This window comes from Perognathus longimembris, chromosome 19, assembly GCF_023159225.1.
Source record: "Perognathus longimembris pacificus isolate PPM17 chromosome 19, ASM2315922v1, whole genome shotgun sequence".
NCBI classification, from domain to species: domain Eukaryota; kingdom Metazoa; phylum Chordata; class Mammalia; order Rodentia; family Heteromyidae; genus Perognathus; species Perognathus longimembris.
The window spans coordinates 118,169-132,489 of NC_063179.1; the positions used below are offsets into that span (position 1 = coordinate 118,169).

Consider the following 14,321-nt stretch of genomic DNA (forward strand, 5'->3'; position numbering starts at 1 on the left):
CCACAGGCCGGCTGCGGCTTAGTGCGCAGGCGTGACATCAAACCCTTTCCCCCCCCCCCTCCCGCCTCCTGCGGGCCCGCGGGCTACACGCAATCTCAGCTTTCACCACGTGTTCGTGTTCGGACGCAAGCCTAGCGTTCAGGGCTGTCAACCTTCCCCCACCATCCCCGCCCTCATCGTGGTGCGCAAGGGCAAGGGCTGATGGGTTTGGAGGTGTGCGCAGGCGTGACATCTCCCTCCGCCCCCCCCGCGGCGTAGTACGCAGGCTCAGCTTCCTCCACGTGATCGGACGTAGCGCAGTGCGCAGGCGTGGTCCGGTGACGGGGCTGGCGGGACGGTGCAGACATGGCGGGGCTAGGGGCCTTGTCGCGGGTACTTCGCGCGCGGCGCCTGTCGTTGGCCAGGGCGGTGAGTCGGCGCTCGAAGACCGTGGGATCAGGGTGCCTGGCTCATGGCGGGTCGTGGCTGAGCGCACGCTGAATTCCCCAGTCTGGTTGGGGCTGGTAGCTAACCCACTTTGTGAAGGTCACCAGCCCGGACCGCCCCAGAGGACGGTCCCCGCCGCCCTCACCGCCCCCCCATTCTCCTTGCTTAAGCTGGGGCCGAGCTTGCGGAGGTGGCCGGGCGGGAGCAGCTGCGGGCCGGGCCCCCCGACACTGCGGGAGGGCGGTGAGGCGGGCGGGCGGGCGGGCTGCTGGGCAGGTAGGTCGTAGGTGACGGCGAGCCCTCGGCCTCGTGCCGCTCTGGCCAGACTGCCGGCAGCCGCTGGCAAGTATCCGCGTTGACACCGAGCCTTCGCACGTTGCGAGTCTGTTTTAGGTTTGCTGGTGGCTTCCGTACCGCTTTCAGAAATCAGTAGAGACTTCGGCACAGAGACTGGTGGGGACGCGCCACCCTGTTTTCTCTGGAGCCTGAGTGGGCTGCATGGTGAACCACCCACCACCCCAGGTTAACCGCCCGAGTCTTTGCCGTCTGTGCCCTGATGGACCTTTTATGATGACACCTTTAACCCAACTTTGAGTGGTTAGGGTTCTTTTAAATGACCCTACTTAGTAATTTAATTATGAGGCAAAAGTTCCAGTGGGAACCAAGTTACTCAACCGCACAGTACTTACAGAAGACCTACTAATTACTGCAGTTTTCTTCTTTTGAAGTAGAGGTAGTAAAAATTAAACGCAAGAATTAGTTGACAGCCATCATTTCAACACCAGAAGGCATCTGAAGCTATACTTGGTGCTGTGATGATTAGTATTTACTCATCCACACAATGTTGACCTCTTAAAGCAGTTTGAGTAGAGTCCTAGTCAACACATCTTTAAGGGAAATAATAGATTAGTATCCTGTGATTGAAGCAGTGATCATTGCAATGTCCTCACCCAGAGCTGATAACCCTGTGGTCCTTTGTCTTATCCAGACTGGCATGGAAGAATTCTAAATGAAAATCTAGCTGTAAGTGGTAAGAAGGTTCTAGGGACTACATTGCAATGGTCTTTCAAACATTCGTTGGTTGTTAGCTGCCAGCATTTTATTGTATTGTCTTTTTATATTTTCACAAGTGTTCCCTGGGATTCCTGAAAACAAGGTGACAAGGTAGAGATAAACAGGGTACTGGTGGCTCATACCAGTAATCCTACTACTCAAGAGGCTGAGATCTGAGGATCATGGCTAGAGGCCAACCTGGGCAATAGAGTCAGTGAGACTCTTATCTCCAATAAACTACTCAATAAAAGGCCAGGAATGGTGCTGTGACACAAGTAGTAGAGCGCTGGCCCAGCCTTGATAACCCAAAGAGGTCAGGGACAGCACCAGGACCTGAGTTCAAGCTGTGGACCAGCCAAAAAAAGAAAGAGATAGCAAAATTCTAAGTCATGCCTCACAAACTAAGATACTGGCTTTTAAAATTTTTGCACTAAACCCCAAAAAACTTGTATGGGGGCTGGGAATATGGCCTAGTGGTAAAGTACTTGCCTCGTATACATGAATCCCTGGGTTTGATTCCTCCGCACTACGTATATAGAAAAAGCTACAAGTGGTGCTGTGGCTCAAGTGGTAGAGTGCTAGCCTTGAGCAAGAAGAAGCCAGGGACAGTGCTCAGGCCCTGAGTCCAAGCCCCAGGCAAAAAAACAAAAACAAAACAAAACAAAACCTTTTTTTGAAGAGAGTTCTTCTTACAGAAATTCTGCCCCTAGGTAGTATATTGGCATTTAAGAATGGTTCTTTCTCCTGATGATTTTTTTTTTTCCAGAGAAACAACAAAATAGAAAAAAGATTGGTAGGTGGTAGCTGACACATGTCTTTGGAAAATAAAAAACTGAAGATGACTTCAGTAAAGTTTACAGAAAAAATGTTTCTCATTTGGTCAATAGTGAGATATCCTCAACTTAGCCTCTATTAATCAGCTGATTTCAAGTTATCAACTTTCCAGACATATTTCGATTTTTCTCTTTTCATGGCCCTAGTACAATGACACGATTTGAATATTCTTGTGAAAGAGCTTAATCCATTTGAAAAATAGAGGCCTCAGTTTGTTAATATTTCTTCCATAAAATTTCAAATACTTGAGGAAGAATATATAAAATAATGATATTTAGAACAAATTGATCTCCTTGGGTTAATGAGAATTATGTCAGGTAACCTCAAAAAAATGTACCTATATTCCTCCTAGCAAAAGATCATAGCACACACACAGCCTGTGGTCAGTGTCCATGTGAATTATATTTAAGCATGTCTATTTAAAAAAAATTAAAAATTTATTTTGTGCCAGGTGCTGGTGGCTCATGCCTATGATCCTAGCTACTGAGGAGGCTGAGATCTGAGGATCTTGGTTCAAAGCCAGCCTGGGCAGGAAAGTCAGTGAGACTCATCTCCAGTTAACCACCAGAAAACCAGAAGCATCACTGTGGCTCAAGTGGTAGAGTGCTAGCCTTGAGCTGAAGTGCTTGGTGGTTAATTGGAGAAGAGTCTCATGAGTGCAGGGAATATGGCTTAGTTGTAGACTCTCATGGACTTTGTTGCCCAGCCTAGCTTTGAACTGTGATCCTAGATCTCAGCCTCCTGAGTAGCTAGGATTACAGGTGTAAACCACTGATGCCTGGCAAGGATTAAAACTTTAATGGAAACAATTGTACATAGTTGTAAAAAGTCAGTGGATAAAGAAAGGTTTATAAATGCAACGGTGGAAACAACTTAAAACTGTCTCATGCCCCACTACTGTTTACCTCCATATTTCTAGTTAGGTTTGTTTTCAGTTTTAGACATGGACATCAACTTTATGTTGTAGAGGAAAATTAGTTTACTTAAACCACTCTTCTTCCCTTTCCTCTGCCTCCCAGTATCAACTCTTTCTTGGTCTTTGTGTGTATTTTTATCATTCCAAGAGTTACACTTAATAGTCTCTTTTTTATTTTTATTTTAATTTTGTACCTGTCCTGGGGCTTTGAATGCAGGACCTGGACACTGTCCCTGACCTTTTTTGCTCAAGACTAGGGCTCTGCCACTAGAGCCACAGTGCTACTTCTGGCTTTTTTTGTTGTGGTGGTAGTTAATTGGAGATTAAAGTTTCACAGACTTTCCTGCCTGAGAGATTCTCAAATGAGAATTTTTTTTAATGAAGAAAAATGTCTTCTGCTGTTTATTTTTTTTCTTCATTCTTAGTCATCAGATGTACAACATCTAAGTACACAAAATATAGATTTCCACATTCTTTTTCATGTTTCCTGTTAGAAAAAAATGATAGTTTCTCCTAAATAAAATTACAGTTAACAAATGACTTTAAATGAGTTTTATTTAAAGGCAGAAATTGCATTAATATTGGGCTTTTCCAAGTGCTGAAGTCTCCCACGGGGCTGAAGAGGTAGTTCAGTAGCATTTTAACATGACAGTAAGGCCTCAAGGATTTTCAAAGCTCCCACTTGGAAAGGGCTAGGATTGAGTCAGTAAAATGTTTTTTGTTTGTTTGTTTGTTTGCAAAACTGCTTCATAGCACACACAATATGGATATCTTTCCTATTCTTCACTGTGTACTGTAGATTGAGTATGGGACAAGTGTCGGAGTCATTGAGTACCCTACTGAGAGACAGGGTACATTCACAAGGGCTTTTCCTGGGGCGCCTAGTTGGGGTAGAGAGGAAAGCCTGGGCTTTCCAAGATAAAGTTTCTAGAAGAATGAGAGCAACTAGATACAAAGAAAGGTTAGCAATTTAGAAAGAAAACCCTAACTCACTCTCCTTCATTTCAGTTTCTTCAAGACCCTAATACCCTATTTGTCTCAACAGTGGCCAAGAGCTTTCCAAACACGGATCCAAGGCTTTCACTTCACTGTTGGTGGGAGTAAGAGGGCTTCTGCTAAAGTTACAGATGCAGTAAGTTCATCACTCTGCTCCATTTTAAACACCTCTCTAGACTTTAGAAGAGCAATAGTCTATGCTAGTTTCTTTTAATAAAGTTCTGTACCATTGATTGCATGCTCAAATTATTTTTAATGGAGGTCTACTCAGTTGTGAGGGCAGGTGTATTACAGTACAGGCTACTCAGGATGCAGAGACAGAATCACAGCCAAGTTAGCATAAGATATTGAAAAATGAACTAAAGAGCGAAAAGATTGGGGCCATCCTTCAAGTGGTAGAGTGTTAAGGCTCTGAGTTCAACTTCCAGTACTACAAAACAAAACAACAGAAAGACCTGGGGGATTAAGGCGCCTAGGCAGGGATGCCCTGAAAGACTCTCCTGTCCAGTTAACCTGCAAAATGCCAGACTAGATGCATGACTCAAATGGAAGAGTGCCAGTCATGAGCAAGCATACTCAGTGCTAGACCCTGAGTTCAATCAAGCCCTGATACAGGCACACAGATAAAGTTTTTGCTTTTAGCTCATAATATATCTGTATACTGGATTCAAGTTTAAATCAAAGCAACAAAGTGAGAAACAAATGAACTGTATTTCTTGTGGTAGAGGTAGAATTCCTATTCAAAATAAGATTATATAGTCATTGGAATGTGGGTTCTAAATTTAGGCCCAGTCCTGGGCCTTGGACTCAGGGCCTGAGCACTGTCCCTGGCTTCTTCTTGCTCAAGGCTAGCACTCTGCCACTTGAGCCACAGCGCCACTTCTGGCCATTTTCTGTATATGTGGTGCTGGGGAATCGAACCTAGGGCCTCATGTATACGAGGCAAGCACTCTTGCCACTCAGTTCTTGAGTTCTTATCAGAAGCCAAGTCATTTCTGAATAATACATGACTTATCAGATGTAAATCAGATCCTCAAACATGGATGTGAAATGACACAGTTGTCTATAATCAGGTATACTGGAATGTTTATCTAAATGAAAACAACATCATGCCACTTTTATGAGGAACTTGTGGTTCACAGGTAGAGAAATGCTATCTATATTATAAGGTTAGGCTTATGTAAGCATATGAGTATGGGTAGAGACATAGGAAGAGGAAATGAGTGAAAACGATACTTGGAAGAAACCCTGTTTAGAGCAGGTATCCATTGTTCTGCTTCTGCACTTCCCCGCTTTGGTAGCAGAGTTGACAAATAGGGGTCTTAATGGGTTTAAACATTCTCAACAATTGAGTATACAGAATTTTTAGCTATGGGTTTTCTGATCCATGGGACAGACCCTCTGAGGTTCATACAATCTCATTGTTTCCCTGCCATATTTTGACATTAAATCAGTGTGTTAAGTGCAGGATGGATACAGGACCTCTGTGCATAGCAGCTTCTCTTTTAGCTTCTCCCACATTTTCTTTAGGCTAATCTGTGCTGTAGCTGTTGTTTTACCATTTGCCTAAGTCAAATGTACAATTAACAGTGGAATTTCCTTTTACAGATTTCTACTCAGTATCCAGTAGTAGATCATGAGTTTGATGCAGTGGTGGTAGGTGCTGGAGGGGCAGGCTTGCGAGCTGCTTTTGGCCTTTCTGAGGCAGGGTTTAATACTGCCTGCCTTACAAAGCTTTTTCCTACTCGGTCACACACTGTCGCCGCACAGGTAAGAAAAAGCCCTCTGCCTATGTTCTTCATGCTTCAAAGCCCTATAATAAAGCTCACTCATTCTAACTTTGGGGTAACTGCCTGGCATCTCTTCTCTAGGAGTCCTGGTGGTACTGAAACTATTCTACTGTTCCACTTCACACTCTACTTCATATTCCCTTTATCATTTGATTTGGTTTCTTCCAGACTGCTAACTTGCACAGACTAGACCTTTTTGTTTAGGGTTTGTCTTTTTAAAACTACATGAGATGATCGAATTAAAAGGAAGAAAGAGAGGCTGGGAATATGGCCTAGTGGCAAGAGTGCTTGCCTTGTATACATGAGGCCCTGGGTTTGATTCCTCAGCACCACATATACAGAAAATGGCCAGAAGTGGCGCTGTGGCTCAAGTGGCAGAGTGCTAGCCTTGAGCAAAAAGAAGCCAGGGACAGTGCTCAGGCCCTGAGTTCACGGCCTAGGACTGGCCAAAAAAAAAAAAAAAAAAAAAGAATTCTGGGTTTTTTTTATTTGTTTCATTTTGCTAGTCCTGTTTCTTGAACTTGGGGCCTGGGCACTGTCCCTGAGCTTCTTTTGCTTAAGGCTAGCTAACACTCTACCACTGGAGCCATATTCCCAGAGGTTTTAATCCTTCTTTTCTATAGTCATTTAGCTTTGGGCCTGAGGCAGTGTAGTACATCTTGGCAGTAATTTTTGACCATGGAGTCTACTTACCCCTAGTCTCCGGAAAGCAAACAAGGCAGGATTTAGGTACTAACATTCCCTTAGGGCCAAGCTTCCAGTGACCTGACTTCTCCTATAGTGCTTTATACCATGATACAACAGCACCAAAGGCTAAAGAGCAAACCTTTCATTCTTTGGCCTTTGGGGGATGCTTTGGATCTACCTTCCAGCACCGGGGTTCAGTATGGTTGGCAATGAATTCTGATGATAGTATTGGTATTTAGGGTAAAAATACAAACAGGCCAATCCCTGGCCTTTAATACTCTCAATTTAGAAGATAAAAGTAAAGTGAGAAAAACTATAGTGATTTTATAAATTTGTTCTTTGAGTCTAGGTTCACTGTAGATACAACCAAGTTTTATATATGTAGCAAATCATGTTTTTTTATATTTCCTAGTATGAGGGGTGTGGGGCTGCGAATATGGCTTAGTGGTAAAGTGCTCGCCTCGTATACGTGACACCCTGGGTTCAATTCCTCAGCACCGCATATATAGAAAAAAGCGCTGTGGCTCAAGTGGTAGAGTGATAGCCTTGAGCAAAAAGAAGCCAGGGACAGTGCTCAGGCCCTGAGTCTATGCCCCAGGACTGGCAACAAAAACAAAACAAACTAGTATGAGGAGTGTTTTTTTCTCTCATAAAGACCTAAGGAATGCAATGGCTTTCAGAACACAGGAGGGCTTGGGAGAAGGGAGAAGGGAGAAGGGAGAAAAAAAATAACTGGACAATTTCTGTTGCCACAAGGTTCTTAGCTCTATGCTGATGACTCAACTAGAAGATACTGTAAGTGAGAATACTAAGGAACAGTAACCAAGGAAGGAAGGAATTCAGCTTGGGTCTACTTGACTCAAAGTTATAATTTTATGACAGTTGGTAAAGAAAAGAAGTTAGAAGACAGGTGTAAGAAAATGCCCATGTTGGGGCACTGTATTAAAGGCTTATTTAACTCATAGTCTAGTTGTGAAGACTGGGTAGCCCTATGCATTTGACCTTTGTTGAGGACTACATAGGCTGTGTCATGCATGGCAGATGGCATCATGATAAGCGTATGGGAAGAGGAAAGGGTACATGGCCAGAAGCAGCCAGACAACAGGCAGGCCATTTGTGGTCTTTACAGCACCATTTTCCCAATAATTAACTGGAGTCCCAGGAGAAATAAAGTCTTTAATAAAGAATATGCCCCCAAAGACCTAACACCCTTTGAATATGTTGTACTAGGTACCCTACCTCGTAACACATGAGCACTAGGTGGTCATACCCAAATCATATCCACGTGCTTTTTGTTTGGTTTTGTTTTTTTGCCAGTCTTGGGGCTTGCACTCAGGGCCTGAGCACTGTCCCTGGCTTCTTTTTGCTCAAGGCTAGCACAGTCACTTGAGCCACAGCACCACTTCCGGCTTTTTCTATATATGTGGTGCTGAGGAATCAAACCCAAGGCTTCATGTATATGAGACTAGCACTTTACCACTAGGCCACATTCCCAGTTGCTCCGCGTGTTTTTTTTTTTTTTCCTAAGATAATCTAAACAGGAGAAGTTGGAATTTAAATTATGGAAGAAGAGAGTGAGAGTTAAATTTGTCTCTGTATCTTCTATATTCCATGACTATGAGGGTAACAATGAAATAATATATATCTATAGCTGAAAGAGGTGAGAAACGGGATGTTTGACTCTGTGTTGGGGGTTTAATATATGATGTAAGGTGTTTCTTGTTTTTAATATATGCCGGCAAGTGCTATCAAGAACATTTTGCCATAAAGTTTCCTCATTGATATGTTGAGTATTTTATGTGCCAGCTAGGTAAGTAATGGGCAGTTCTGCATTCTGTCCCTAGTCCTCCTATACCCTTAGAAATTAGTGTCATCTCCATCACAGAAAGATTACATCATCCATCTACTCTGGAAAAAAGTCATGACTCAAGTGCTGTCCTGTCTTCCCCATAGCCTTCAAGGAAAGTTACTGCACAGGGAGGAGAGGGGCCAGAAGGTGTAATTAGGGATCCCTCTTAAGTTGTGTAAGCAGTGCGTGGTGTTTGCAGGGAGGGATCAATGCTGCCCTGGGGAACATGGAAGAAGACAACTGGAGATGGCATTTCTACGACACTGTGAAGGGCTCCGATTGGCTGGGGGACCAGGACGCCATCCACTACATGACAGAGCAGGCCCCTGCCTCTGTGGTTGAGGTAACAGGAAGGTCTTGGGTCCTTTTGTACATAGTCTGCTTCTAATAACAAAAGAAGTCCTGGGAAAAAATAGGAGGGTTGAGGACTTGGCTCAGTGGTAGAGCGGTTGCCTAGAATGTGTGGGGTCTTGTGTTCCATCTCTACTAAAGAATTGAGGCAGCTGTGATCAGCCAAAAGAATGGTGGAGCTGAACTGACAAAATTCTTTTCCTGTAACTATTCAGTTCATTTAGCCTGTAAACTAAATGGTGGATATTTTTCATAGATTGTATTAGCATGGGGTTTGCAGACTTGACATCTTGCCACAAATATTTTTATCCTTTATGGTAATAATACTTTTTTCCAAAAAAATTTTGCGTGTGTGTTTATTTTACAGCTTGAAAATTATGGGATGCCATTTAGCAGAACTGAAGAGGGGAAGATTTATCAGCGTGCATTTGGTGGACAAAGCCTCAAGTTTGGGAAAGGTGGACAGGCCCACCGATGTTGCTGTGTGGCTGATCGCACAGGTCACTCACTCTTGCACACCTTATATGGAAGGGTGAGGCTTCGGGGGGGGGGGGGGTGGTGCAGGAGGCAGGGCATATCAGTTGAGGCTTGTGGTAGTAGGGAGAACAGTCTGGGATAGGAAGGAGTCAGCTATCAGTTGCTTAAAAAGCAATCAAATAACTTTGCAAAACGTGTATACTAGTTTTTTTTAATAGGAAAATATTGACTAGATATTATGATGGTTGTCTTTAAGGCAATGTTATTATATCTACTTTAAAAAGTTGAGTTAGTAGTTACTGTATACCAGCTTGAATTTATGGCCTGTCACATGCCACTTATAAGAATAAAACAAGTCAAGGACTAGGAATATGACCTAGTGGTAGAGTGCTTGCCTCTTATACACGAAGCCCTGGGTTTGACTCCTCAGTACCACATATATTGAAAAGGCCAGAAGTGGTGCTGTGGCTCAAGTGGTCTACCCTTGAGCACAAAGAAGCTAGGGACAATGCTCAGGCCCTGAGTTCAAGCCCCAGGACTGGCCAAAAAAAAAAAAAAGTAAAAAAAAGAATAAAGCAAGTCATTTTTCCAGGCATCCTATGTGCCTGTAATCCTAGCTACTCAGTAGGCTGAGATATGAGGATCAAGATTCAAAGCCATATAGACCAAAAAAGTCCATGAGACTCTTATCTCTAGTTAATCACCAAAAAGTCACTGTTTTTCAAAATGGTATAGTATGTGCCTTGAGCACAAAGCTTTAGGGACAGTTGCCCATGCCCTGAATTCAAACCCCTGGACCAGCAAAGAAACAGAAAAAGAGTAGAGCAGATATTTTAAGGCTCTTTTACCACCTTTGAGTTACTGAACTGATTTGATTTGTATTATTACAACTTTAAAACTGGATTAAAAGCCAGGTACCGGTGGCTTGTGCCTGGAATCCTAGCTATTCAGGAAGCTGAGATCTGAGGATGGAGGTTTGAAGCCAGCACAGGTAGGAAATTCTGTGAGACTTATCTCCAGTTAATCCACAGAAAACTGGAAGTGGAGCTATGGCTCAAAGTGATAGAGTGCTAGCCTTGAGCACTTAAGGTCAAGGACAGCTCCCAAGCCCCAAGTTCAAGTCCCATGACCAACAAAACAACAACAACAAAACAAAACTGGATTAAGACTTGAGGGATAATAGTCACTGGATAGATAATCAAGGTCCACTTCAAAGTGGACAAATAACTGTAGTCAGTATTCTTTTTTTTTTTTTACATTAATTAAATTTTGTTGACAAGGTGTTGTGCAAAAGGGGTACAGTTACATAATAGGGCAGTGAGTGCATTTCTTGTGATATCTTACACCTTCGTTTTTCTTTTCCTTCCCTAGATCAGGTAGGCATATATACAATACCCAGTGTACCAAAATCATATATAGTAGCCACGTGGCGTACGCCAAAGGAAATTCACCTAGAACTTTAAGTATAACATCAGCAATGGAGTTTGTTTATCCTTGTCTTATATGATCATATATACATAGCTGTTGAGCTATTGTGATTGTGGCCAGTATTCTGAACTCTGAATTTTCTTCAGGTGGGCAAAAAACAGGTGGTCAATTAGCAGGTATTGGAACACCAGTGACTTTTCTGTGACTTAAGTGCATTTACAGGTGTGTGACAGGATCTGCCTGTCCTTCAGTTGCCCCTGGGGGCTGGCCCAGGCTTCTGAGAGCTGCTTGAATTTTCTATGGGGGCTCTCAGGTGCAACACAGGTGGTGCTGGATCTCTGTGGGTATGGAAATATGCTTATCTGTACTGTCTACTTGGTAAGCCACCAGACCTATGTTGCCACTACAGATGTGCTGGTATGACCAAGAAGCTGGATGTTCTGTTTTATTTTGATGAAATGGCCACATGGGAACCCTGTCTGAGTCATGACTCTATGGTCCCTTGTCCTCCCTCTGATGCCAAATTCAAGGGCATTCAGTGCTACACACAGCTACTAAGACCCTGGAGTACCTCTTAAGCTTGTGCTAAGGTTAAGAGGTACATTACCAAAATGAGTGATTCAGAATTCGTTGCCTTTTGTGCTCGGGGTGCATTGTATGTGTTTGCATTGTTTACATGGCATATGTTTATTGCTGAATGTAGATTGTTACCCAACACTGATGCTGATGTGAGTTGTAGCTTGTGATTCCATTTCAAACCCCATTATTTCTTTAGGTTTATGTCATCCATTTATTAACAAAACTGAATAAAGTTGTTTAAGCTTCTTAAATGATTTAGCCACTCATATTTTATATCTTTATTGGTTTCACCCTTACCATAAGTGCAGCTTAAAATAGGTGGTCCTTTTCTTGTAGTCTCTGCGCTATGACACAAGCTATTTTGTGGAGTATTTTGCCCTGGATCTCCTGATGGAAGATGGGGAGTGCCGTGGTGTCATTGCACTGTGTATAGAGGATGGGTCCATACATCGTATAAGAGCAAAGAACACTGTTGTTGCTACTGGGTAGGAAAAGCTAATTTTATTGTAATTTAAAGCATGTTCATGGCCATGTATTATTAGTATTATTCATAGTACTATTCATCTTATTGTAGGGAGACTTCACATTCCTGTAATCAAGGGCACAAAGATTTGTTTTAGCTCATGGTTTCAGAATGTTACTTGGCCTCATGTTCTTGGGGTAAGAGCAAGTTGTAGAGGTGGTAGACAGAAAATAGAGAATAAAAGAGAGGAACCTTGGGCAAGATATAGCCCCCACAGACTTGCTTCTTCCAATGACCTCCTTCCTCCCATTAGGCCCTACCGCCTAAAATTTCTAGAACCTCCCAAAATAGTGCTATCAGAGATCTTTCATAATTCAATCATGGTGGACAAACTTATGTGTGTATTGATGGATAAGGAAAATGCAACACAAGCTGTGGAATATTATTTAGCCATAATTTTAAAAATTTTTTTTTTTTTTGGCCAGTCCTGGGCCTTGGACTCAGGGCCTGAGCACTGTCCCTGGCTTCCTTTTGCTCAAGGCTAGCACTCTGCCACTTGAGCCACAGCGCCGCTTCTGGCCGTTTTCTGTATATGTGGTGCTGGGGAATTGAACCCAGGGCCTCATGTATACGAGGCAAGCTCTCTTGCCACTAGGCCATATCCCCAGCCCATAATTTTAATTTTTTATTGTTACTATAAAGGTGATATACAGGGGTTTCAACTACCTGTGTCATGTAATGAGTACATTTCTTTTTGGACAGTGTCACTACCCCTTCCCTCACTCCCAGTTTTTGCCTCCTGTCCCCACCCATAAATTGTAAAGTTCATTTTCAACATAGTGACAACATGCATACACCTGAAGGACATTATCATAAATGAATAGTCATAGGCAAACCAATACTATATGATTTCACTTAGTGAGGAGAAGCTTCATATACTCAAGCTAAGAAACCAGGTAGTGAAAGGATGATTAGGAAGAGGTGGGTCACACATACAACTTTGAGTCATAAATTCTGAGAGCTAATTATCTGTGATTACTATAATAATAGTAATATAATAAACACTTGTTGAGTATATGTTTATTTGTTTTGTTTTTTGTTGCCAGTCCTGGGCCTTGGACTCAGGGCCTGAGCACTGTCCCTGGCTTCGTTTTGCTCAAGGCTAGCACTCTACCACTTCGCCACAGCGCCACTCCTGGCCGTTTTCTGTATATGTGGTGCTGAGGAATCGAACCCAGGGCTTTATGTATACAAGTCAAGCACTCTTGCCACTAGGCCATATTCCCAGCCCTTGTTGAGTATATGTTAAGTCTCTACACCACAAAAATGAATATGAAGTAATGGTTGTGTTAATTAACTTAGAGTAATTAGTTCATAGTCCACACATACTGGATTATGTTGCGTACCTGGCATGTGTATAATTTTTAGTTATACTCAGTAAAATGGGGGGGTAATAAAAATGCATAAACATTTAAAAAATTCACTATAAAAGGGATATCTGCTTATCAGGGAAACTTTGAATATCACAAGTATTGAGATACAAATAAGCATCAGTTCTCTACTCCCTTTTTGCTCATCCTAGGGTAGCAGTGTTACAGGCAGCACCTCCCCGTGTTGACTGTGGTGTGTCTATGACGTAGGGGTACATGCAGATGTGGCATGAAAGATGGTACCTTTAAGGCTGTGTGTTCTGTGGGCCAGGAGGTCGTAGGATGGTTAGTCTGTACTCACTGTGTTCCCTTGTCTCCAGAGGTTACGGGAGGACCTACTTCAGTTGCACGTCTGCCCACACCAGCACGGGGGATGGCACAGCCATGATTACCAGGGCTGGCTTGCCGTGCCAGGACTTGGAGTTTGTTCAGTTCCACCCCACAGGTAGGACAAAATCCCTGTCTGGCTTGTAAGAGTATTGCAAGCATATGGTGGCTATTCAGTGCTCCATAGTTTCCAATACTAACACACTTCTATGAACTTTTATGGAGTTCTTATTCCTTGAGTCCCCTAGGTTTTCTCTTGACTCCCTGAAGGTAGTTTTGGGCAAATTTTGACTTCCTGGGGGAATGTTAGTCCCCGATGGACATTTAGAATGAGAAAGGAGGACGTAGAGCTGTAGCTCAAAGTGTAGAGTGCTAGGCTAGCCTTGAAAAAAAGAGCTTAGGGACAGTACCCAGGCCCTGAGTTAAAGCCCCACAACCAACAACAACAAAAAGTAAACCATAATGACTAGAATGAGAAAGGAATTAGTTGTAGGTGAGTAGTTGTAGGTGAGTTTTCAAACAGCAGGGATAGAAATGCGAGATCAGATGCTTTACAGAAAAGAAAAATGGATTTGTTGGCTTTAAAAAAAAAATCCAATTAAAAGTCAATGACCCTCCAGTTCCTTCACAGTATTTGGGAAATAAGATACCTCAAAGAATGTAACTAAATTTAGGGGGGGGGGGGGAAACACAGAGAGTTTGCATTCTTTTTTCT

At 42.9% G+C, this 14,321-nt stretch overlaps 1 protein-coding gene and 1 long non-coding RNA gene across 2 annotated transcripts in view; both read left to right on the forward strand.

Annotated features, from left to right (window-relative positions):
* The first annotated feature begins 268 nt into the window (after positions 1-268).
* Positions 269-14,321, forward strand: part of Sdha (succinate dehydrogenase complex flavoprotein subunit A) — a 32,529-nt gene continuing 18,476 nt past the window's right edge. The window contains exons 1-7 of the mRNA XM_048368477.1: positions 269-408; positions 4,275-4,361; positions 5,834-5,995; positions 8,751-8,894; positions 9,270-9,434; positions 11,723-11,871; positions 13,600-13,724. Of these exons, the coding sequence (XP_048224434.1) occupies positions 346-408; positions 4,275-4,361; positions 5,834-5,995; positions 8,751-8,894; positions 9,270-9,434; positions 11,723-11,871; positions 13,600-13,724 (895 nt within the window). The 5' untranslated portion in view covers positions 269-345. The remainder of the gene's footprint in view (positions 409-4,274; positions 4,362-5,833; positions 5,996-8,750; positions 8,895-9,269; positions 9,435-11,722; positions 11,872-13,599; positions 13,725-14,321) is intronic.
* Positions 6,569-7,650, forward strand: LOC125367788. The gene is made up of 2 exons (XR_007214155.1): positions 6,569-7,124; positions 7,338-7,650. It is a non-coding gene; the product is annotated as an uncharacterized LOC125367788 (long non-coding RNA).